Here is a 25,302-nt window from a genome sequence, read left to right on the forward strand (position 1 = left end):
CTCAAAACATCCCATGCTCATCTCCCAGTCCCCTCCAGTCCCCCCCAGTCCCCCCCAGTCCCCCCCAGTCCCTCCCAGTCCCCCCCAGTCCATCCCAGTCCCTCCCAGTGACCCCAAATCCCCTCCCAGTCCATCCCAGACCATTCCCAGTCCCTCCCAGTCCCCCCCAGTTGGTCCCAGTCTGTCCCAGTCCCCCCAGATCCCCTCCCAGTCCCCCCCAGTCCCCCCCAGTGACCCCAAATCTCCTCCCAGTCCATCCCAGTCCCCCCCAGTCCCCCCAGTCCCCCCCAGTCCCCCCCAGTCCCCCCCAGTCCCCCCAGTGTCCCCCCAGTGTCCCCCCAGTCCCCCCCAGTCCCCCCCAGTCCCCCCCAGTCCCCCCCAGCCCCCCCAGTCCCCCCCAGTCCCTCCCAGTCCCTCCCAGTGACCCCAAATCCCCTCCCAGTCCCCCCCAATCTCTCCCAGTTCCCCCCCAGTCCCCCCCAGTCCCCCCCCGTCCCATCCCAGTCCATCCCAGTGACCCCAAATCCCCTCCCAGGTCCCCCCCAGTCCATCCCAGTCCGTCCCTGTCCCCCCAGTCCCCCCCAGTCCCCCCCCAGTCCCCCCCAGTCCCCCCCAGTCCCTCCCAGTCCCCCCCCAGTGTCCCCCCAGTGTCCCCCCAGTGTCCCCCCCAGTCCCCCCCAGTGTCCCCAGTCCCCCCAGTCCCCCCCAGTCCCTCCCAGTCCCCCCAGTCCCTTCCAGTCCCCCCCCAGTCCCTCCCAGTCCCCCCAGTCCCCCCAGTGTCCCCCCAGTGTCCCCCCAGTCCCCCCAGTGTCCCCCCAGTGTCCCCGGTCCCCCCAGTCCCCCCCAGTCCCTCCCAGTCCCTCCCAAATCCCCTCCCAGTCCCCCCCAGTGTCCCCCCAGTCCCCCCCAGTGTCCCCCCAGTCCCTCCCAGTCCCCCCCAGTGTCCCCCCAGTCCCCCCCAGTCCCTCCCAGTCCCCCCCAGTCCATCCCAGTCCCTCCCAGTGACCCCAAATCCCCTCCCAGTCCATCCCAGACCATTCCCAGTCTATCCCAGTCCCCCCCAGTTGGTCCCAGTCCGTCCCAGACCCCAGTCCCCCCAGCCCCCCCCAGTCCATTCCCGGTCCCCCCAGTCCCCCCCAGTCCCCCCCAGTCCCTCCCAGTGTCCCCCAGTCCCCCCCAGTGTCCCCAGTCCCCCCAGTCCCCCCCAGTCCCTCCCAGTCCCCCCCAGTCCCCCCCAAATCCCCTCCCAGTCCCCCCAGTCCCCCCCAGTCCCCCCAGTGTCCCCCCAGTGTCCCCCCAGTGTCCCCCCAGTCCCCCCCAAATCCCCCCCCAGTGTCCCCCAAATCCCCTCCCAGTCCCCCCCAGTGTCCCCCCAGTCCTCCCAGTGTCCCCCCAGTCCCCCCAGTGTCCCCCCAGTGTCCCCCCAGTGTCCCCCCAGTGTCCCCCCAGTCCCCCCAGTCCCTCCCAGTCCCCCCAGTGTCCCCCCAGTGTCCCCCCCAGTCCCTCCCAGCCCCCCCCAGTCCCCCCCAGTGTCCCCCCAGTCCCCCCCAGTCCCTCCCAGGTCCCCCCCAAATCCCCTCCCAGTCCCCCCCAGTCCCTCCCAGTCCCCCCCAGTCCCCCCCAAATCCCCTCCCAGTCCCCCCAGTCTCCCCCAGTCCCCCCCAGTCCATCCCAGTCCCCCCCAGTGTCCCCCCAGTCCCCCCCAGTCCCCCCCAGTCCCCCAGCCCCCCGGTCTGAGCGCTGTGCGCAGATGACGAAGATGCTGGACCTGCTGGAGGATTTCCTGGACTTCGAGGGTTACAAATACGAGCGGATCGACGGCGGCATCACCGGGGCCCTGCGGCAGGAGGCCATCGACCGCTTCAACGGTACCTGGCGGGGACAGCCGGACACGCGGCCGGGGGACAGCCGGACACGCGGCCGGGGGACATGGGGACACCTGAGGGACAGCCGGACACACGGCTGGGGGACAGCCGGACACACGGCCGGGGGACATGGGGACAGCTGGACACGCGGCCGGGGGACAGCCGGACACGCGGCCGGGGGACAGCTGGACACGCGGCCGGGGGACAGCTGGACACACGGCCGGGGGACATGGGGACAGCCGGACACGCGGCCGGGGGACAGCTGGACACACGGCCGGGGGGGACATGGGGACAGCCGGACACACGGCTGGGGGACATGGGGACAGCCAGACACATGGCCAGGGGGGACATGGGGACACCTGAGATACAGCCGGACACGCGGCCGGGGGACAGCTGGACACACGGCCGGGGGACAGCCAGGGGGACAGCCGGACACGCGGCCGGGGGACAGCCGGACACACGGCTGGGGGGGACATGGGGACACCTGAGATACAGCCGGACACGCGGCCGGGGGACATGGGGACAGCCAGACACATGGCCAGGGGGGACATGGGGACACCTGAGATACAGCCGGACACACGGCCAGGGGACAGCCGGACACACGGCCGGGGGACAGCCAGGGGGACAGCCGGACACGCGGCCGGGGGACAGCCGGGGGGGACAGCCGGACACGCGGCCGGGGGGGACATGCGGACACCTGAGGGACAGCCGGACACGCGGCCGGAGGACAGCCGGACACACAGCTGGGGGACAGCTGGACACACAGCCGGGGGACAGCCAGGGGGACAGCCGGACACATGGCCAGGGGGGACATGGGGACACCTGAGATACAGCCGGACACACGGCCAGGGGACAGCCGGACATGCGACCGGGGGACAGCCGGACACGCGGCCGGGGGGGACATGGGGACACCTGAGATACAGCCGGACACGCGGCCGGGGGACATGGGGACAGCCAGACACATGGCCAGGGGGGACATGGGGACACCTGAGATACAGCCGGACACACGGCCAGGGGACAGCCGGACACACGGCCGGGGGACAGCTGGACACGCGGCCGGGGGACAGCCAGGGGGACAGCCGGACACGCGGCTGGGGGGGACATGCGGACACCTGAGGGACAGCCGGACACGCGGCCGGAGGACAGCCGGACACACAGCTGGGGGACAGCTGGACACACAGCCGGGGGACAGCCAGGGGGACAGCAGGACACATGGCCAGGGGGGACATGGGGACACCTGAGATACAGCCGGACACACGGCCAGGGGACAGCCGGACATGCGACCGGGGGACAGCCGGACACGCGGCCGGGGGGGACATGGGGACACCTGAGATACAGCCGGACACATGGCCGGGGGGGACAGCCAGGGGACAGCCAGGGGACAGCCGGACACATGGCCAGGGGGACAGCCAGGGGACAGCCAGGGGACAGCCGGACACACGGCCGGGGGACATGGGGACAGCCGGACACATGGCCAGTGGGGACATGGGGACACCTGAGATACAGCCGGCCACACAGCCGGGGGACAGCCGGACACACAGCCGGACACACGGCCAGGGGACAGCCGGACACACGGCCGGGGGACAGCCGGACACACAGCCGGACACACACCGGGGGGAACATGGGGACACACCTGGGGACACCTGGGGGGACAGGGAGGGGACAGGGACAGGTGTCCTGGGGTATTCCGATGGTTTTGGGGTGGTTTGGGTTGTTTTCGTGGTGGTTTTGGGTGGTTTTTGGGTGTTTTGGGGTATTTTGGGATGTTTTGGGGTGTTCTGGGGTGTTTTTTGGGTATTTTGGGGTGTTTCTGGGTGTTTTGGGGTGTTTTGGGGGTATTTTGGGGTATTTTGGGGTATTTTGGGGTGTGTTGGGGTGTTTTTGGGGTATTTTCGGGTGTTTTCGGGTGTTTTCGGGTGTTTTTGGGTGTTTTCGGGGTCGCTGACGCCGGGGGGGCAGCGCCGGGGGCGCAGCAGTGCGGGTGTGTTTGGGGTTAGTTTTGGGGTGTTTCTGGGGTGTTTTTGGGGTATTTTCGGGTGTTTCTGGGTGTTTTTGGGGTGTTTTGGGGTGTTTTTGGGGTGTTTTTGGGGTATTTTCGGGTGTTTCGGGGTGTTTTGGGGTGTTTTTGGGGTATTTTCGGGTGTTTTCGGGTGTTTTCGGGTGTTTTCGGGTGTTTTCGGGGTCGCTGATGCCGGGGGGGCAGCGCCGGGGGCGCAGCAGTGCGGGTGTGTTTGGGGTTAGTTTTGGGGTGGTTTTGGGGTGTTTTTGGGGTATTTTCGGGTGTTTTCGGGGTGTTTTTGGGGTGTTTTCGGGTGTTTTCGGGTGTTTTTGGGGTGTTTTCGGGTGTTTTCGGGGTCGCTGACGCCGGGGGGGCAGCGCCGGGGGCGCAGCAGTGCGGGTGTGTTTGGGGTTAGTTTTGGGGTGTTTCGGGGTGTTTTTGGGGTGTTTTTGGGGTATTTTCGGGTGTTTCGGGGTGTTTTCGGGTGTTTTCGGGGTCGCTGATGCCGGGGGGGCAGCGCCGGGGGCGCAGCAGTGCGGGTGTGTTTGGGGTTAGTTTTGTGTTGTTTTTGGGGTGTTTTTGGGGTGTTTTCGGGTGTTTTCGGGTGTTTTCGGGGTGTTTTTGGGGTGTTTTCGGGTGTTTTCGGGTGTTTTTGGGGTGTTTTCGGGTGTTTTCGGGGTCGCTGACGCCGGGGGGGCAGCGCCGGGGGCGCAGCAGTGCGGGTGTGTTTGGGGTTAGTTTTGGGGTGTTTTCGGGGTGTTTTTGGGGTATTTTCGGGTGTTTTGGGGTGTTTTCGGGGTATTTTCGGGTGTTTTCGGGTGTTTTTGGGGTGTTTTCGGGTGTTTTCGGGGTCGCTGACGCCGGGGGGGCAGCGCCGGGGGCGCAGCAGTGCGGGTGTGTTTGGGGTTAGTTTTGGGGTGTTTCGGGGTGTTTTTGGGGTATTTTCGGGTGTTTTCGGGTGTTTTCGGGTGTTTTCGGGTGTTTTCGGGGTCGCTGACGCCGGGGGGGCAGCGCCGGGGGCGCAGCAGTGCGGGTGTGTTTGGGGTTAGTTTTGGGGTGTTTTCGGGGTGTTTTGGGGTATTTTGGGGTATTTTGGGGTGTTTTCGGGTGTTTTCGGGTGTTTTCGGGTGTTTTCGGGGTCGCTGACGCCGGGGGGGCAGCGCCGGGGGCGCAGCAGTGTGGGTGTGTTTGGGGTTAGTTTTGGGGTGTTTTCGGGGTGTTTTGGGGTATTTTGGGGTATTTTGGGGTGTTTTCGGGTGTTTTCGGGTGTTTTCGGGTGTTTTCGGGGTCGCTGACGCCGGGGGGGCAGCGCCGGGGGCGCAGCAGTGCGGGTGTGTTTGGGGTTAGTTTTGGGGTGTTTCTGGGGTATTTTCGGGTGTTTCGGGGTGTTTTTGGGGTGTTTTCGGGTGTTTTCGGGTGTTTTCGGGGTCGCTGACGCCGGGGGGGCAGCGCCGGGGGCGCAGCAGTTCTGTTTCCTGTTGTCGACGCGGGCCGGGGGCCTCGGCATCAACCTGGCAACAGCCGACACGGTGGTGATCTTCGACTCGGACTGGAACCCCCACAACGACATCCAGGTGGGCATTGTCACCCGGACACTGTCACCCGGACACTGTCACCCGGTCAGTGTCACCCCGTCAGTGTCACCCGGACAGTGTCACCCAGTCAGTGTCACCCGGACAGTGTCACCCGGACACTGTCACCCGGTCAGGGTCACCCGGACACTGTCACCCGGACACTGTCACCCGGACACTGTCACCCCGTCAGTGTCACCTGGTCAGTGTCACCCGGACACTGTCACCCGGACACTGTCACCCGGTCAGTGTCACCCAGTCAGTGTCACCCCGTCAGTGTCACCCCGTCAGTGTCACCCAGACACTGTCACCCGGACACTGTCACCCTGTCAGTGTCACCTGGTCAGTGTCACCCGGACAGTGTCACCTGGTCAGTGTCACCTGGTCAAGGTCACCCGGACACTGTCACCCGGTCAGGGTCACCCCGTCAGTGTCACCCCGTCAGGGTCACCCGGACATTGTCACCCGGTCATTGTCACCCCGTCAGTGTCACCCGGACACTGTCACCCGGTCAGGGTCACCCGGACACTGTCACCCGGACACTGTCACCCGGTCAGTGTCACCCGGACACTGTCACCCAGACACTGTCACCCCGTCAGTGTCACCCCGTCATTGTCACCCGGTCAGGGTCACCCGGTCAGGGTCACCCGGTCATTGTCACCTGGTCAGTGTCACCTGGTCAGTGTCACATGGTCAGGGTCACCTGGTCAGGGTTACATGGTCTGTGTCACCTGGTCAGTGTCACCTGGTCAGTGTCACCTGGTCAGTGTCACATGGTCATTGTCACATGGTCAGGGTCACATGGTCAGTGTCACCTGGCCGGTGTCACCCTCCCCAGCTCCCTGTCTCCCCTTCTTGCCAAGTCCCTGAGGTGTCCCTGAGATGTCCCCGAGGTGTCCCTGGGATGTTCCTCATGTTCCTGAGGTGTCCCTGAGGTGTCCCTGAGATGTCCCCGAGGTGTCCCCCATGTCCCCGAGATGTTCCTCCTGTCCCTGGGATGTTCCTCATGTTCCTGAGGTGTTCCTCACATCCCTGAGATGTCCCTGAGGTGTCCCTGAGATGTCCCCGAGGTGTTCCTCATGTTCTTGAGATGTTCCTGAGGTGTCCCCGAGGTGTCCCCCATGTCCCTGAGATGTTCCTCATGTCCCTGAAATGTCCCTGAGATGTTCCTCATGTCCCTGAGATGTCCCTGAGATGTTCCTCATGTCCCTGAGATGTTCCTGAGGTGTCCCCCATGTCCCTGAGATGTTCCTCCTGTCTCTGAGATGTTCCTCCTGTCCCTGAGATGTTCCTGAGGTGTTCCTCATGCCCCTGAGATGTTCCTCATGTCCCTGAGATGTTCCTGAGGTGTCCCCCATGTCCCTGAGATGTTCCTCCTGTCTCTGAGATGTTCCTCCTGTCCCTGAGATGTTCCTGAGGTGTCCCTCATGTCCCTGAGATGTTCCTCATGTCCCTGAGATGTTCCTCACGTCCCTGAGATGTCCCTGAGGTGTCCCTGAGATGTCCCCGAGGTGTTCCTCATGCCCCTGAGATGTTCCTCACGTCCCTGAGATGTCCCTGAGGTGTCCCCAGCATGTCCCTGAGATGTCCCCGAGGTGTTCCTCATGTTCCTGAGATGTCCCCGAGGTGTTCCTCATGTCCCTGAGATGTCCCTGAGATGTTCCTCACGTCCCTGAGGTGTTCCTCATGTCCCTGAGATGTCCCTGAGGTGTCCCTGAGATGTCCCCGAGGTGTTCCTCACGTCCCTGAGATGTTCCTCACATCCCTGAGATGTCCCTGAGGTGTCCCCAGCATGTCCCTGAGATGTCCCCGAGGTGTTCCTCATGTTCCTGAGATGTCCCCGAGGTGTTCCTCATGTCCCTGAGATGTCCCTGAGGTGTTCCTGAGATGTCCCCGAGGTGTTCCTCACGTTCTTGAGATGTTCCTGAGGTGTCCCCGAGGTGTCCCCCGTGTCCCTGAGATGTTCCTCACGTCCCTGAGATGTTCCTGAGGCGTTCCTCATGTCCCTGAGATGTTCCTCATGTCCCTGAGATGTCCCCGAGGTGTTCCTCATGTCCCTGAGATGTTCCTCCTGTCCCTGAGATGTCCCTGAGATGTTCCTGAGATGTTCCTGAGATGTTCCTCCTGTCTCTGAGGTGTTCCTGAGGTGTTCCTCCTGTCTCTGAGGTGTTCCTCATGTCCCTGAGATGTCCCTGAGGTGTCCCTGAGATGTCCCTGAGATGTTCCTCATGTCCCTGAAATGTCCCTGAGATGTTCCTCATGTCCCTGAGATGTTCCTGAGGTGTTCCTGAGGTGTTCCTCATGTCCCTGTGATGTTCCTCACATCCCTGAGATGTTCCTGAGATGTTCCTCACGTCCCTGAGATGTCCCTGAGATGTTCCTCATGTCCCTGAGATGTCCCCGAGGTGTTCCTCATGCCCCTGAGATGTTCCTCACGTCCCTGAGATGTCCCTGAGGTGTCCCCAGCATGTCCCCGTCCCCGCAGGCCTTCAGCCGCGCCCACCGCATCGGCCAGGCCAACAAGGTGATGATTTACCGCTTCGTGACGCGGGCGTCGGTGGAGGAGAGGATCACGCAGGTGGCCAAGCGCAAGATGATGCTGACGCACCTGGTGGTGCGCCCGGGGCTGGGCTCCAAGGCCGGCTCCATGTCCAAGCAGGAGCTGGACGACATCCTCAAGTTCGGCACCGAGGAGCTCTTCAAGGACGAGAACGAGGGTCAGCTCCAGCGTGGGGTGGGGTGGGGTGGGGTGGGGTGGGGTGGGGTTCTGATGGGTTCTTCCTGGGTTCTGGTGGGTTCTGATGGGTTCTGATGGGCTCTCCTGGGTTCTTCTGGGCTCTCCTGGGTTCTTCTGGGTTCTGATGGGTTCTGATGGGTTCTTCTGGGTTCTTCCTGGGTTCTTCTGGGTTCTGATGGGTTCTTCTGGGTTCTTCTGGGTTCTTCTGGGTTCTTCCTGGGTTCTTCTGGGTTCTTCCTGGGTTCTCCTGGGTTCTTCTGGGTTCTGATGGGTTCTGGTGGGTTCTGATGGGCTCTCCTGGGTTCTTCTGGGTTCTCCCTGGGTTCTTCTGGGCTCTCCTGGGTTCTTCTGGGTTCTGATTGGTTCTGGTGGGTTCTCCTGGGTTCTGATTGGTTCTGATGGGTTCTTCTGGGCTCTCCTGGGTTCTCCTGGGTTCTTCTGGGTTCTTCCTGGGTTCTTCTGGGTTCTTCTGGGTTCTGATGGGCTCTTCTGGGCTCTCCTGGGTTCTTCTGGGTTCTCCCTGGGTTCTTCTGGGTTCTCCTGGGTTCTTCTGGGCTCTCCTGGGTTCTTCTGGGTTCTGATTGGTTCTGGTGGGTTCTCCTGGGTTCTGATGGGTTCTGATGGGTTCTGATGGGTTCTTCCTGGGTTCTGATGGGTTCTGATGGGTTCTTCCTGGGTTCTCCTGGGTTCTCCTGGGTTCTGATTGGTTCTGGTGGGTTCTGGTGGGTTCTTCTGGGTTCTGACGGGTTCTGATGGGTTCTGATGGGTTTTTATGGGTTCTTCTGGGTTCTTCTGGGTTTTTCCTGGGTTCTCCTGGGTTCTCCTGGTTTCTCCTGTGTCCTCCTGTGTCCTCCTGTGTCCTCCTGTGTTCTCCTGGGTTCTCCTGTGTCCTCCTGTGTTCTCCTGGGTCCTCCTGGTTTCTCCTGTGTTCTCCTGTGTCCTCCTGTGTCCTCCTGGGTCCTCCTGGGTCCTCCTGGGTCCTCCTGGGTCCTCCCGGGTGACGCGGCGCGTCCGCGCAGGGGACAACAAGGAGGAGGACAGCAGCGTCATCCACTACGACAACGAGGCCATCGCGCGGCTGCTGGACCGGAACCAGGACGCCACCGACGACGCCGACGTGCAGAACATGAACGAGTACCTGAGCTCCTTCAAGGTGGCCCAGTACGTCGTCAGGGAGGAGGACAAGGTGTGCCGGGGACACCGGGCTGGGCCGGAGAGCACGAGGTGTCGGGAGGGTGGAGATGGTGGGGGTGGTGGGACAGTGGAGGTGATGATGGTGATGGTGAAGGTGGTGGTGGAGATGATGAGGATGGGGTGGTGGGACAGTGGAGATGATGATGGTGATGGTGAAGGTGGGGATGGTGGAGATGATGAGGATGGGGGTGGTGGGACAGTGGAGATGAAGATGATGATGATGATGATGATGATGGTGAAGATAATGATGATGGTGGAGATGATGATGATGATGATGATGATGATGGTGGTGGTGGACATCATGGGACAGTGGAGATGATGGTGAAGGTGGGGATGGTGGAGATGATGAGGATGGGGGTGGTGGGACAATGGAGATGATGATGGTGATGATGGTGAAGATAATGATGATGGTGGAGATGATGATGATGATGGTGGTGGTGGAGATCATGGGACAGTGGAGATGATGATGATGGTGAAGGTGGTGGTGGAGATGATGATGATGGGGATGATGGGACAGTGGAGATGATGATGATGGTGATGATGGTGAAGATGACGATGGTGGTGGAGATGATGATGATGGTGGTGGAGATCATGGGACAGTGGAGATGATGATGATGGTGAAGGTGGTGGTGGAGATGATGAGGATGGGGGTGGTGGGACAGTGGAGATGAAGATGATGATGATGAAGATAATGATGATGGTGGAGATGATGATGATGATGATGGTGGTGGAGATCATGGGACAGTGGAGATGATGGTGATGGTGAAGGTGGTGGTGGAGATGATGAGGATGGAGGTAATGGGACAATGGAGACGATGATGATGGTGATGATGGTGAAGATGACGATGGTGGTGGAGATGATGGGAGAGTGGAGATGATGATGAGGATGGAGATGATGGGACAGTGGAAATGAAGATGATGGTGAAGGTGGGGATGGTGAAGATGATGGTGGTGGTGGAGATGGACAGTGGAGATGATGATGGTGATGATGATGATGGTGGAGATGGTGGGACAGTGCAGATGATGATGGTGATGAAGATGATGGTGGTGGAGATGATGATGATGGAGGTGATGAGACAGTGGAGATGAAGATGGTGGTGAAGATGGGGATGGTGGAGATGATGATGATGACGATGGAGATGATGATGATGATGACGACAATGATGATGACAATGATGATGATGATGATGGAGATGATGATGATGATGGATGATGATGATGGTGGTGATGACGATGATGATGACGATGGAGATGAGGATGATGATGATGAGGATAGCGTAGATGATGATGGAGATGATGATGATGATGATGGAGATGATGATGATGATGACGACAATGATGATGACAATGGTGATGATGATGATGGAGATGATGATGATGATGGAGATGATGATGATGACGATGACGATGGTGATGATGATGATGATGATGGAGATGATGATGATGATGGATGATGATGGTGGTGATGACGATGATGACGATGGAGATGAGGATGATGATGATGAGGGTAGCGTAGATGATGATGGAGATGATGATGATGATGATGATGGAGATGATGATGGAGATGATGATGATGGAGATGATGATAATGATGACAACGATGATGATGATGATGGTAGAGATGACAATTAGGATGAAGATGGTGATGACGATGGAGATAAATGATGGAGATGATGATGGAGATGATGGAGATGATGATGATGGAGATGATGATGATGGAGATGATGATGAGGATAGCATAGATGATGATGGAGACGATGATGATGGAGATGATGATGATGGAGATGATGATGATGGAGATGGTGATGATGGAGATGGTGATGATGATGGAGATGATGATGATGGAGATGATGATGATGATGATGACAATGATGATGATGATGATGGAGATGATGGAGATGATAATGATGGAGATGATGATGATGATGATGACAATGATGATGATGATGATGGAGATGATGGAGATGATGATGATGATGGAGATGATGGAGATGATGATGATGGAGATGGTGATGATGGAGATGGTGATGATGGAGATGATGATGATGATGATGGAGATGGTGATGATGGAGATGATGATGATGATGATGGAGATGATGATGATGATGGAGATGATGATGAGGATAGCATAGATGATGATGGAGACAATGATGATGGAGATGATGATGATGGAGATGATGATGATGGAGATGATGATGATGATGATGATGATGGAGATGATGGAGATGATGATGATGGAGATGATGATGATGGAGATGATGATGATGATGATGATGGAGATGATGATGAGGATAACATTAGATGATGATGGAGACAATGATGATGGAGATGATGATGACGATAATGGAGACAACAACCACAGGAACACCAGCACTGGGGTCACCATACCCCGCATTGACCCCAGCCCCTGGCTGACCCCTGAGTGACCCCAGAGTGACCCCTGGCTGACCCCTGGGTGACCTTCCGGTGTCCCCCGGCTGTCCCGCAGATCGAGGAGATCGAGCGCGAGATCATCAAGCAGGAGGAGAACGTGGACCCCGACTATTGGGAGAAGCTCCTGCGGCACCACTACGAGCAGCAGCAGGAGGACCTGGCCAGGAACCTGGGCAAGGGCAAGCGCGTCCGCAAACAGGTCAACTACAACGACGCCGCCCAGGAGGACCAAGGTGGGCACTGGGAGGGACTGGGATGGACTGGGAGGGACTGGGATGGACTGGGACACACTGGGGTGACACTGGGATGGGACTGAGAGGACCTGGCCAGGAACCTGGGCAAGGGCAAGCGCGTCCGCAAACAGGTCAACTACAACGACGCCGCCCAGGAGGACCAAGGTGGGCACTGGGAGGGACTGGGATGGACTGGGAGGGACTGGGATGGACTGGGGTGACACTGGGATGGACTGGGACAGACTGGGATGGACTGGGACACACTGGGGTGACACTGGGATGGGACTGAGAGGACCTGGCCAGGAACCTGGGCAAGGGCAAGCGCGTCCGCAAACAGGTCAACTACAACGACGCCGCCCAGGAGGACCAAGGTGGGCACTGGGAGGGACTGGGATGGACTGGGAATGGACTGGGATGGACTGGGATGACACTGGGAGGGCACTGGGATGGACTGGGATGGACTGGGATGAACTGGGGTGACACTGGGACGGACTGGGATGGACTGGGATGGACTGGGGTGACACTGGGATGGACTGGGATGGACTGGGATGGACTGGGAGGGACTGGGATGGACTGGGACACACTGGGACAAACAGGTCAACTACAACGACGCCGCCCAGGAGGACCAAGGTGGGCACTGGGAGGGACTGGGACGGACTGGGAGGGACTGGGATGGACTGGGGTGACACTGGGAGGGCACTGGGATGGACTGGGATGGACTGGGATGAACTGGGGTGACACTGGGACGGACTGGGATGGACTGGGATGGACTGGGACAAACAGGTCAACTACAACGACGCCGCCCAGGAGGACCAAGGTGGGCACTGGGATGGACTGGGATGGACAGGGATGGACTGGGATGGACTGGGATGGACTGGGATGGACTGGGATGGACTGGGATGGACTGGGATGGACTGGGATGGACTGGGATGGACTGGGATGGACTGGGATGGACTGGGATGGACTGGGATGGACTGGGAGGGGATTGGGATGGACTGGGACGGACTGGGATGGACTGGGATGGACTGGGATGGACTGGGAGGGACTGGGAGGGACTGGGAGGGACTGGGAGGGACTGGGATGGACTGGGATGGACTGGGGTGTCCCCAGATAACCAGTCTGGGGTGACACTGGGGTGACACTGGGACACACCAGGGTGACACTGGGACACACTGGGATGAACTGGGCCATACTGGGGTGACACTGGGCCATACTGGGGTGACACTGGGGTGACACTGGGATGGCACTGAGATGAACTGGGCCATACTGGGGTGACACTGGGGTGACACTGGGTGACACTGGGGTGTCCCCAGATAACCAGTCTGGGGTGACACTGGGGTGACACCGGGGTGGCACTGGGGTGACACTGGGACATACTGGGATGAACTGGGATGGACTGGGCCATACTGGGGTGACACTGGGGTGACACTGGGCCATACTGGGGTGACACTGGGGTGACACTGGGGTGACACTGGGTGACACTGGGGTGTCCCCAGATAACCAGTCTGGGGTGACACTGGGGTGACACTGGGGTGACACTGGGTGACACTGGGGTGACACTGGGACACACTGGGATGAACTGGGCCATACTGGGATGAACTGGGCCATACTGGGGTGACACTGGGGTGACACTGGGGTGACACTGGGCCATACTGGGGTGACACTGGGTGACACTGGGGTGTCCCCAGATAACCAGTCTGGGGTGACACTGGGGTGACACTGGGCCATACTGGGGTGACACTGGGGTGACACTGGGGTGACACTGGGATGAACTGGGATGGACTGGGCCATACTGGGGTGACACTGGGCCATACTGGGGTGACACTGGGACACACCGGGGTGACACTGGGGTGACACTGGGACACACTGGGATGAACTGGGCCATACTGGGATGAACTGGGCCATACTGGGGTGACACTGGGGTGACACTGGGGTGACACTGGGCCATACTGGGGTGACACTGGGGTGACACTGGGCCATACTGGGGTGACACTGGGGTGTCCCCAGATAACCAGTCCGAGTACTCGGTGGGCTCCGAGGAGGAGGACGAGGACTTCGACGAGCGGCCGGAGGGTGAGCGGCACCGGTGTCACCTGGGTGTCACCTGGGTGTCACCTGTGTCCCCAAGGGGGGGTCAGGGTGTCCCCAGGGGGGGGGTCAGGGTGTCCCCAGGGGGGGGGGTCGATGTCCCCAGGGGTGTCCCGGGGGGGGGTCAGGGTGTCCCCAAGTGGGGATTGATGTCCCCAAGGGAGGGTCAGGGTGTCCCTAGGGGGGGTCGATGTCCCCAAGGGTGTCCCCAGGGGGGGTTGATGTCCCCAAGGGGGGGTCACTGTCCCCAGGGGGGGTTGATGTCCCCAAGGGTGTCCCCAGGGGGGGTTGATGTCCCCAAGGGTGTCCCCAGGGGGGGTCAGGGTGTCCCCAGGGGGGGTCGCTGTCCCCAAGGGTGTCCCCAGGGGGGGTCAGGCTGTCCCCAGGGGGGGTCGCTGTCCCCAGGGGGGGTCATGGTGTCCCCAGGGGGGGTCGCTGTCCCCAGGGGGGGTCAGGGTGTCCCCAGGGGGGGGCAGGGTGTCCCCAGGGGGGGTCGCTGTCCCCAGGGGGGGTCAGGGTGTCCCCAGGGGGGGTCGCAGTCCCCAGGGGGGGTCGCTGTCCCCAAGGGTGTCCCCAGGGGGGGTGGCTGTCCCCGGGGGGGGTTGATGTCCCCAGGGGGGATCAGGCTGTCCCCAGGGGGGGTGGCTGAGCCCTCCCCTCCCCCAGGCCGGCGTCAGTCCAAGCGGCAGCTGCGGAACGAGAAGGACAAACCCCTCCCCCCACTGCTGGCCCGGGTGGGCGGCAACATCGAGGTGAGGGGACAGGGACAGGGACAGGGACAATGTCTGGGGACAGGGGACAGGGACAGGGGACAGGGACAGGGACAGGGGACAATGTCTGGGGACAGGGGACAGGGGACAGGGACAGGGGACAGGGACAATGACAGGGGACAGGGGACAGGGATGGGGACAGGGATGGGGACAGGGGACAATGTCTGGGGACAGGGGACAGGGACAGGGGACAGGGACAGGGGACAGGGACGGGGGATGGTGACAATGTCTGGGGACAGGGGACAGGGACAGGGGACAGGGACAGGGGACAGGGACGGGGGACAGGGACGGGGGACAGGGACGGGGGATGGTGACAATGTCTGGGGACAGGGGACAGGGGACAGGGACGGGGACAGGGGACAATGACAGGGGACAGGGACAGGGACGGGGATGGGGACAGGGGACAGGGGACAGGGATGGGGACAGGGACAGGGGACAGGGACAATGTCTGGGGACAGGGGACAGGGATGGGGACAGGGACGGGGATGGGGACAGGGATGGGGACAGGGGACAGGGACGGGGACAGGGACGGGGGACAGTGACAGGGGACAGGGGACAGGGGGTCTGGGGACAGGGACGGTGACAGGGGTTGGGGACAATGTCAGGGGACAGGGACAGGGGATGGGGACGGTGACAGGGGTTGGGGACAATGTCTGGGGGTCTGGGGACATCTCTGGGGGTTTGGGGACACCCCAAGGTCACCCGGGTCACCTCCAGGAGGAGCTCAGGGGGTGCTCGGACACCTGAGACCCCCCAATGTCCCCAATGTTCCCCCAATGTCCCCCCAATGTCCCCCCAATGTCCCCAATGTCCCCAATGTCCCCCCAATGTCCCCAATCCCCCCAATGTCCCCAATGTCCCCAATGTCCCCAATGTCCCCAATGTCCCCAATGCCCCCCAATGTCCCCAATGTCCCCAATGTCCCCAATGTCCCCAATCCCCCCAATGTCCCCAATGTCCCCAATGTCCCCAATGTCCCCAATGTCCCCAATGTCCCCAATGTCCCCCCAATGTCCCTGATGTCCCCAATCCCCCCGATGTCCCCGCTGTCCCCGCTGTCCCCAATGTCCCTGATGTCCCCAATGTCCCCCAATGTCCCCCCAATGTCCCCAATGTCCCCAATGTCCCCAATCCCCCCAATGTCGATGATGTCCCCAATGTCCCCGCTGATGTCCCCGCTGATGTCCCTGATGATGTCCCCGCTGTCCCTGATGATGTCCCCAATGTCCCCGATGATGTCCCCGATGATGTCCCCAATGTCCCCCCGCTGTCCCCGCTGATGTCCCCGCTGATGTCCCCGCTGTCCCCGATGTCCCCCCAATGTCCCCAGTGTCCCCGCTGATGTCCCCGCTGATGTCCCCAATGTCCCCCCAATGTCCCCAATGTCCCCAATGTCCCCCAATGTCCCCAATGTCCCCCCGCTGTCCCTGCTGATGTCCCCGCTGATGTCCCCAATGTCCCCAATGTCCCTGATGTCCCCGCTGTCCCCGCTGATGTCCCCAATGTCCCCAATGTCCCCGATGATGTCCCCAATGTCCCCAATGTCCCCGATGATGTCCCCAATGTCCCCGATGTCCCCGCTGCTGTCCCTGCTGATGTCCCCGCTGCTGTCCCCAATGTCCCCGATGTCCCCCCGCTGTCTCCGCTGATGTCCCCGCTGTCCCCTCAGGTGCTGGGGTTCAACACGCGGCAGCGCAAGGCTTTCCTCAACGCCGTCATGCGCTGGGGGATGCCCCCCCAGGACGCCTTCACCTCCCAGTGGCTCGTGAGGGACCTGCGGGGCAAGAGCGAGAAGGAGTTCAAGTAGGTGACACACTGGGGACAGCTGGGGACACCTGGGGACACACCTGGGGACACACCTGGGACAGCTGGGGACACCTGGGGACAGCTGGGGACAGCTGGGGACAGCTGGGGACACACCTGGGACACCTGGGGACACCTGGGGACACCTGGGGACAGCTGGGGACACCTGGGGACACACCTGGGGACACACCTGGGACAGCTGGGACAGCTGGGGACACACCTGGGGACACACCTGGGACACCTGGGGACACCTGGGGACACACCTGGGACACACCTGGGACACCTGGGGACAGCTGGGGACACACCTGGGACAGCTGGGACACCTGGGGACACACCTGGGGACAGCTGGGGACACACCTGGGACACCTGGGGACAGCTGGGGACACACCTGGGGACACCTGGGGACACACCTGGGGACACCTGGGACACTTAGGGACACCTGGGACAGCTGGGGACACACCTGGGGACAGCTGGGGACACCTGGGGACATCTGGGGACACTTGGGGTCACTGGGGACACACCTGGGACACACCTGGGGATAGCAGGAGGGGTGGTGGCACCAGGGACACGTGGTGGCAGGCTAGGGACATGTCCCCATGTCCTCTGTGTCCCGAATGTCCCCAATGTCCCCAAATGTCCCCAATGTCCCCAATGTCCCCCCAATGTCCCCAATGTCCCCGATGTCCCCAATGTCCCCAATGTCCCCAATGTCTCCATGTCCCCAATGTCCCCAATGTCCCCAATGTCCCCAATGTCCCCAATCCCCCAATGTCCCCAATGTCCCCAATGTCCCCAATGTCCCCAATGTCCCCAATGTCTCCATGTCCCCAATGTCCCCAATGTCCCCAATGTCCCCAATGTCCCCAATGTCCCCAATCCCCCCAATGTCCCCAATGTCCCCAATGTCCCCAATGTCCCCAATGCCCCCAATGTCCCCCCAATGTCCCCGATGTCCCCGATGTCCCCACTGTCCCCAATGTCCCCAATGTCCCCAATGTCCCCGATGTCCCCAATGTCCCCAATGCCGTGTGATGAGCCCTTACTCAGCCGAGCTCCGTTCCCGTCGGCGTTCCTGGGGAGCGGACGAGGCCGTGTCCCCCTCAGGCCGACACAAAGCCACCCCCGATGTCCCCAGTGTCCCCTCGGGGGGCCGGGCCTGGCTCGGGGACAGCGCCGGAGCGGTGGCGCGTCCCCAACGGGGCCGGCACAGCCACAGCGGCGCCGTGACGAGGGGACGGACTGATGGCACGGGGACAGCGGGGACAGAGGGGACAGAGGGGACATTGGGGACATTGGGGACATTGGGGGGACATTGGGGGGACATTGGGGACATTGGGGGGACATTGGGGGGGATTGGGGACATTGGGGGGACATTGGGGACATTGGGGACATTGAGGGGACATTGGGGACATTGGGGACATTGGGGGGATTGGGGACATTGGGGACATTGGGGACATTGGGGGATTGGGGACATCGGGGACATTGGGGACATTGGGGACATCATTGGGGACATTGGGGACATCATTGGGGACATTGGGGACATTGGGGACATTGGGGACACTGGGGACATGGGGGACATTGGGGACATTGGGGACATTGGGGACAGGATTTATTGGGGGTCAGGGGACCCTGGGGACAAGGGACATCGGGGTCAGGGGACATTGGGGACACTGGGGACAGGATCCATGGGGTCAGGGGTCAGGGGACATTGGGGACATTGGGGGGACATTGGGGACATTGGGGACATCGGGGTCAGGATCCCTGGGGGTCAGAGGACCCTGGGGACACTGGGGACAGGGGACATTGGGGTCAGGGGACATTGGGGACATTGGGGGGATTGGGGACAGGATCCATGGGGACACTGGGACATGGGGGTCAGGGGACCCTGGGGACACTGGGGACAGGATCCCTGGGGGTCAGAGGACCCTGGGGACACTGGGGACAGGATCCATGGGGTCAGGGGACATTGGGGACACTGGGGACAGGATCCCTGGGGGTCAGAGGACCCTGGGGACACTGGGGACAAGGGGACACGCCGGCCTGGGGACGCGGTGTCCCCGTCGGTGGCGCTGAGCGCTGTCCCCAGGGCCTACGTGTCCCTGTTCATGCGTCACCTGTGCGAGCCGGGCGCCGACGGCTCCGAGACCTTCGCGGACGGCGTCCCCAGGGAGGGGCTGTCACGGCAACAGGTGCTGACCCGCATCGGGGTCATGTCCCTCGTCAAGAAAAAGGTACCTGGGGACACCTGGGACACCTGGGGACACACACGGGGACACACCTGGGGACACCTGGGGACACACACGGGGACATGGGGACACGGGGACGGCGTCCCCAGGGAGGGGCTGTCACGGCAACAGGTGCTGACCCGCATCGGGGTCATGTCCCTCGTCAAGAAAAAGGTACCTGGGACACCTGGGGACACCTGGGGACACCTGGGGACACCTGGGGACACACCTGGGGACACCTGGGGACACACACGGGGACATGGGGACACGGGGACGGCGTCCCCAGGGAGGGGCTGTCACGGCAACAGGTGCTGACCCGCATCGGGGTCATGTCCCTCGTCAAGAAAAAGGTACCTGGGGACACCTGGGGACACCTGGGGACACCTGGGGACACACCTGGGGACACCTGGGGACACACCTGGGGACATGGGGACACGGGGACGGCGTCCCCAGGGAGGGGCTGTCACGGCAACAGGTGCTGACCCGCATCGGGGTCATGTCCCTCGTCAAGAAAAAGGTACCTGGGACACCTGGGGACACCTGGGGACACCTGGGGACACCTGGGGACACACACGGGGACACCTGGGGACACCTGGGGGGGCGTGGGGACACGGGGACGGCGTCCCCAGGGAGGGGCTCTCACGGCAACAGGTGCTGACCCGCATCGGGGTCATGTCCCTCGTCAAGAAAAAGGTACCTGGGACACCTGGGGACACCTGGGGACACACCTGGGGACACCTGGGGACACACCTGGGACACACCTGGGGACACCTGGGGACACCTGGGGACACACCCGGACCCACCTGGGCACACCTGGGGACACCTGGGGGGACACATGGGGACACCTGGGGACAGCTGGGCACACATGAGAACACCTGGGGACACACCTGGGACACCTGGGGACACACCTGGGACACCTGGATACACCTGGGGACACCTGGGGACACACCCAGACGCACCTGGACACACCCAGACACACCTGGACACACCCAGGAACACCTGGGGACACCCAGGGACACACCCGGGGTCATTTTGGGGGTTTTTTGGGGTTGTTTTTTGGGGTGTGGTTTTGGGGTTTTTTGGGGGGTGATTTTGGGGTGTGATTTTGGGGTTTTTGGGGTGGTTTTTTGGGGTTTTTGGGGTGTGATTTTGGGGTGATTTTGAGTGGTTTTGGGGGGTTTTTGGGTTGTTCTTTGGGGGTTTTGGGGGTTTTTGAGGTTGTTTTTCAGGCTGTGATTTTGGGGTGATTTTGGTGGTTTTGGGGTGATTTTGGGGTTTTTGAGGTGTTTTTTGGGGGGTTTTGGGGTGATTTTGGTGTTTTTGAGTTGGTTTTGGCTTGGTTTTGGGATGTTTTTTTGGGGTTTTGGGGTTGTTTTTCGGGATGTGATTTTTGGGTTTTTGGGGTGTGATTTTTGGGGTGATTTTGGGGGGTTTTTGGGGTGTGATTTTGGGGTTTTGGGGGTGTTTTTTGGGGGTGTTTTTGGGGTTTTTTGGGTTGTTCTTTGGGGGTTTTGGGGGGTTTTTGAGGTTGTTTTTCTGGCTGTGATTTTGGGGTGATTCTGGGGGTTTTGGGGGTGGTTTTTTGGGGTTTTTGGGGTCCCCCTGACCCCTGGGTGACCCCCGACAGGTGCAGGAGTTGGAGCACATCAACGGGCGCTGGTCCCTGCCCGAGCTGGGATCTGGGGGGGGTTTGGGGGGTGATTTTGGGGGATTTTGGGGTTTTTTGGGGTGATTTTGGTGTTTTTGGGGTGATTTTGGTGTTTTTGGGTTGGTTTTGGGTGTTTTTGAGGTGATTTTGGGAGATTTTGGGGTGGTTTTGGGTGTTTTTGGGGGATTTTGGGGTGGTTTTGGGTGTTTCTGGGATGTTTTTTTGGGGTTTTGGGGTTGTTTTTCGGGATGTGATTTTTGGGTTTTTGGGGTGTGATTTTTGGGGTGATTTTGGATGTTTTTGGGGTGTGATTTTGGGGGTTTTTGGGGTGGTTTTTTGGGGTTTTTGGGGTCCCCCTGACCCCTGGGTGACCCCCGACAGGTGCAGGAGTTGGAGCACATCAACGGGCGCTGGTCCCTGCCCGAGCTGGGATCTGGGGGGGTTTGGGGGGTGATTTTGGGGTGATTTTGGGGGATTTTGGGGTGATTTTCAGGCTGTGATTTTGGGGTGATTCTGGGGGTTTTTGGGGTGTTTTTTTGGGGTTTTTGGGGTCCCCCTGACCCCTGGGTGACCCCCGACAGGTGCAGGAGTTGGAGCACATCAACGGGCGCTGGTCCCTGCCCGAGCTGGGATCTGGGGGGGATTTTGGGGGATTTTGGGGTGATTTTGGTGGATTTTGGGGTGGTTTTGGGGTTTTTGAGATGATTTTGGGGGATTTTGGGGTGGTTTTTTGGGGTTTTTTTGGGTTGTTCTTTGGGGGTTTTGGGGGTTTTTGAGGTTGTTTTTCAGGCTGTGATTTTGGGGTGATTCTGGGGGTTTTTGGGGTGGTTTTTTGGGGTTTTTGGGGTCCCCCTGACCCCTGGGTGACCCCCGACAGGTGCAGGAGTTCGAGCACATCAACGGGCGCTGGTCCCTGCCCGAGCTGGCCCCGGAGCCCAGCGCCGACTCCAAGCGCTCGTCCCGCGCCTCCTCCCCCGCCAAGACCGGACCCCCCAGCCCCGAACAGAGCGGCCCCCCCAGCCCCCAGCCCCCCACGCCAGGTACGGCTGGGGACACCTGGGGACACCTGGGGACACCTGGGGGGACTTGGGGACACACCTGGGGACACCTGGGGGGACATGGGGGGACTTGGGGACACCTGGGGGGACATGGGGGGACATGGGGACACCTGGGGGACACCTGGGGACACCTGGGGGGACTTGGGGACACCTGGGGGACACACCTGGGGACACCTGGGGACACCTGGGGGACACCTGGGGGGACACCTGGGGACAGCTGGGGGGACTTGGGGACACCTGGGGGACACACCTGGGGACACCTGGGACACACCTGGGGGGACATGGGGGAACATGGGGGGACATGGGGACACCTGGGGGGACATGGGGGGACATGGGGACACCTGGGGGACACACCTGGGGACACCTGGGGACACCTGGGGGACACCTGGGGACACCTGGGGACACCTGGGGACACCTGGGGACAGCTGGGGGGACATGGGGACAGCTGGGGACAGCTGGGGACACCTGGGGGGACTTGGGGACAGCTGGGGACACCTGGGGGGACATGGGGGACACCTGGGGACACCTGGGGACACACCTGGGGACACCTGGGGACACACCTGGGGACACCTGGGGGACACCTGGGGACACCTGGGGACACCTGGGGACACCTGGGGGACACCTGGGGACACCTGGGGGGACATGGGGGACACCTGGGGACACCTGGGGACACCTGGGGGGACTTGGGGACACCTGGGGGGACATGGGGACACCTGGGGACAGCTGGGGGGACATGGGGACACCTTGGGGACATCTGGGAACGGGGACAGGGGACAGGGATTGGGATGAAGGAGGTGACACAGGGACAGGGGAGGTGACACAGGGCCCAGAGCCGAGTGCCCGCGTCCCCCAATGTCCCCAATGTACCCAATGTCCCCCAATGTCCCCAATGTCCCCGATGTCCCCGATGTCCCCAATGTCCCCAATGTCCCCCCAGTGTCCCCAATGTCCCCAATGTCCCCCAATGTCCCCAATGTCCCTGATGATGTCCCCAATGTCCCCTGTCCCTGTCCCCAATGATGTCCCCAATGTCCCCAATGATGTCCCCAATGATGTCCCCAATGATGTCCCCAATGTCCTCGGTGATGTCCCCGGTGATGTCCCCAATGTCCCCTGTCCCTGTCCCCAATGATGTCCCCAATGTCCCCTGTCCCTGTCCCCAATGATGTCCCCGGTGATGTCCCCAATGTCCCCTGTCCCTGTCCCCGATGATGTCCCCAATGTCCCCGATGATGTCCCCAATGATGTCCCCGATGATGTCCCCAATGTCCCCTGTCCCTGTCCCCAATGATGTCCCCAATGTCCCCTGTCCCTGTCCCCGATGATGTCCCCGGTGATGTCCCCAATGTCCCCTGTCCCTGTCCCCAATGATGTCCCCAATGTCCCCTGTCCCTGTCCCCAATGATGTCCCCAATGTCCCCTGTCCCTGTCCCCGATGATGTCCCCGGTGATGTCCCCAATGTCCCCTGTCCCTGTCCCCAATGATGTCCCCAATGTCCCCTGTCCCTGTCCCCAGCCACGCCGGTGCCCAGCGAGCGGGGGGAGGGGCCGGGGCCACCCCCGGACAGGGACGACGGTGACAGCCGGGACGAGAAGGAGCCGCCCAAAGGGCCCGACAAGATGGAGACGGACGTGAGTGACACCGCTGTCCCCAACTGTCCCCAGCTGTCCCCAGCTGTCCCCAACTGTCCCCAAACCTGTCCCCAAACCTGTCCCCAACTGTCCCCAACTGTCCCCAACTGTCCCCAACCCTGTCCCCAGCTGTCCCCAACTGTCCCCAACAGTCCCCAGCTGTCCCCAGCTGTCCCCAGCTGTCCCCAACCCTGTCCCAAACTCTGTCCCCAGCTGTCCCCAACTGTCCCCAAACCTGTCCCCAGCTGTCCCCAACCCTGTCCCCAACCCTGTCCCCAAACCTGTCCCCAGCCCTGTCCCCAACCCTGTCCCCAGCTGTCCCCAGCTGTCCCCAACCCTGTCCCCAACTGTCCCCAGCTGTCCCCAGCTGTCCCCAACCCTGTCCCCAGCTGTCCCCAGCTGTCCCCAACCCTGTCCCCAACTGTCCCCAACTGTCCCCAACTGTCCCCAAACCTGTCCCAAACTCTGTCCCCAACTGTCCCCAGCTGTCCCCAAACCTGTCCCCAACTGTCCCCAGCTGTCCCCAAACCTGTCCCCAACTGTCCCCAGCTGTCCCCAACCCTGTCCCCGACCCTGTCCCCAACCCTGTCCCTGTCCCCAACCCTGTCCCCATTGTCACCCTGGGGTTGGGGTGTCCCCAAGGTGTCCCCGAGGTGTCCCCGAGGTGTCCCCAGGGGTGTCCTGGTGTCCCCAAGGTGTCCCCAAGGTGTCCCCAAGGTGTCCCCAAGGGTGTCCTGGTGTCCCCGAGGTGTCCCCGAGGTGTCCCCAGGGGTGTCCTGGTGTCCCCGAGGTGTCCCGAGGTGTCCCCGAGGCGTCCTGGTGTCCCCGAGGTGTCCCCGAGGTGTCCCCAGGGGTGTCCTGGTGTCCCCAAGATGTCCCCGAGGTGTCCCCGAGGGTGACCCCGCTCCCGTGTCCCCCAGGCCGCCGTCCCCGAGGCGCCGCCGTCCCCCGGCGATGGCAGCGAGGCCGAGGGGCCCCGGAAGGGGGAGGAGGAGGAGGGGCCCGGCCACAGAGAGCCCGAGGCCGAAGGAGCCCCGGCCCGCGAGGAGCGGCCAGGTGAGAGCCCGGAATCCGGGGAATCCCAAATCCCGGGAATTCCGAATCCTGGGAATCCGGGGAATCCCAAATCCCGGGAATCCTGGGAATCCTGGGAATTCCAGAAACCCCAAATCCCAGGAATCCTGGGAATCCCAAATCCCGGGAATCCTGGGAATCCTGGGAATCCCGAATCCTGGGAATCCAGGGAATCCCGAATCCCGGGAATTCCGAATCCTGGGAATCCTGAATCCCGGGAATCCCGAATCCCGGGAATCCTGGGAATCCTGGGAATTCCAGAAACCCCAAATCCCAGGAATCCCAAATCCCGGGAATCCCGAATCCTGGGAATCCCAAATCCCGGGAATCCTGGGAATCCTGGGAATCCTGAATCCCGGGAATCCTGGGAATCCCAAATCCCGGGAATCCTGGGAATCCTGGGAATCCCAGAAACCCCAAATCCCGGGAATCCCAAATCCTGGGAATCCCAAATCCCAGGAAATCCCAAATCCCGGGAATCCTGGGAATCCTGAATCCTGGGAATCCTGGGAATCCCAAATCCCGGGAATCCTGGGAATCCCAAATCCCGGGGATCCCAAATCCCGGGGATCCCGAATCCGGGGAATCCCAAATCCCGGGAATCCGGGGAATCCCAAATCCGGGGAATCCCGAATCCCGGGAATCCTGGGAATCCTGGGAATCCCGAATCCTGGGAATCCCAAATCCCGGGAATCCCAAATCCCGGGAATCCTGGGAATCCGGGGAATCCCGAATCCCGGGAATTCCGAATCCTGGGAATCCGGGGAATCCCAAATCCCAGGAATCCCGAATCCTGGGAATCCTGAATCCTGGGAATCCCGAATCCTGGGAAATCCCAAATCCGGGGAATTCCAGAAACCCCGAATCCCATGAAATCCCAAATCCTGGGAATCCCAAATCCTGGGAATCCCAGAAATCCCAAATCCTGGGAATCCCAAATCCTGGGAATCCCAGGAATCCCAAATCCTGGGA

The 25,302-nt window shown here is 61.4% G+C and overlaps 1 protein-coding gene across 1 annotated transcript in view; it reads left to right on the forward strand.

The window, feature by feature from the left end:
- Positions 1-25,302, forward strand: part of CHD3 (chromodomain helicase DNA binding protein 3) — a 106,314-nt gene that overhangs the window by 62,267 nt on the left and 18,745 nt on the right. The window contains exons 21-32 of the mRNA XM_086871900.1: positions 1,751-1,868; positions 5,314-5,438; positions 7,921-8,152; positions 9,192-9,358; positions 11,855-12,032; positions 14,040-14,105; positions 14,787-14,872; positions 16,560-16,693; positions 18,780-18,924; positions 21,444-21,606; positions 23,141-23,256; positions 24,177-24,312. Coding sequence (XP_086728026.1) covers positions 1,751-1,868; positions 5,314-5,438; positions 7,921-8,152; positions 9,192-9,358; positions 11,855-12,032; positions 14,040-14,105; positions 14,787-14,872; positions 16,560-16,693; positions 18,780-18,924; positions 21,444-21,606; positions 23,141-23,256; positions 24,177-24,312 — 1,666 coding nt within the window. The remainder of the gene's footprint in view (positions 1-1,750; positions 1,869-5,313; positions 5,439-7,920; positions 8,153-9,191; positions 9,359-11,854; positions 12,033-14,039; positions 14,106-14,786; positions 14,873-16,559; positions 16,694-18,779; positions 18,925-21,443; positions 21,607-23,140; positions 23,257-24,176; positions 24,313-25,302) is intronic.

The sequence above is a fragment of the Cyanistes caeruleus genome, chromosome 37, assembly GCF_971803275.1.
Source record: "Cyanistes caeruleus chromosome 37, bCyaCae1.hap1.1, whole genome shotgun sequence".
NCBI classification, from domain to species: domain Eukaryota; kingdom Metazoa; phylum Chordata; class Aves; order Passeriformes; family Paridae; genus Cyanistes; species Cyanistes caeruleus.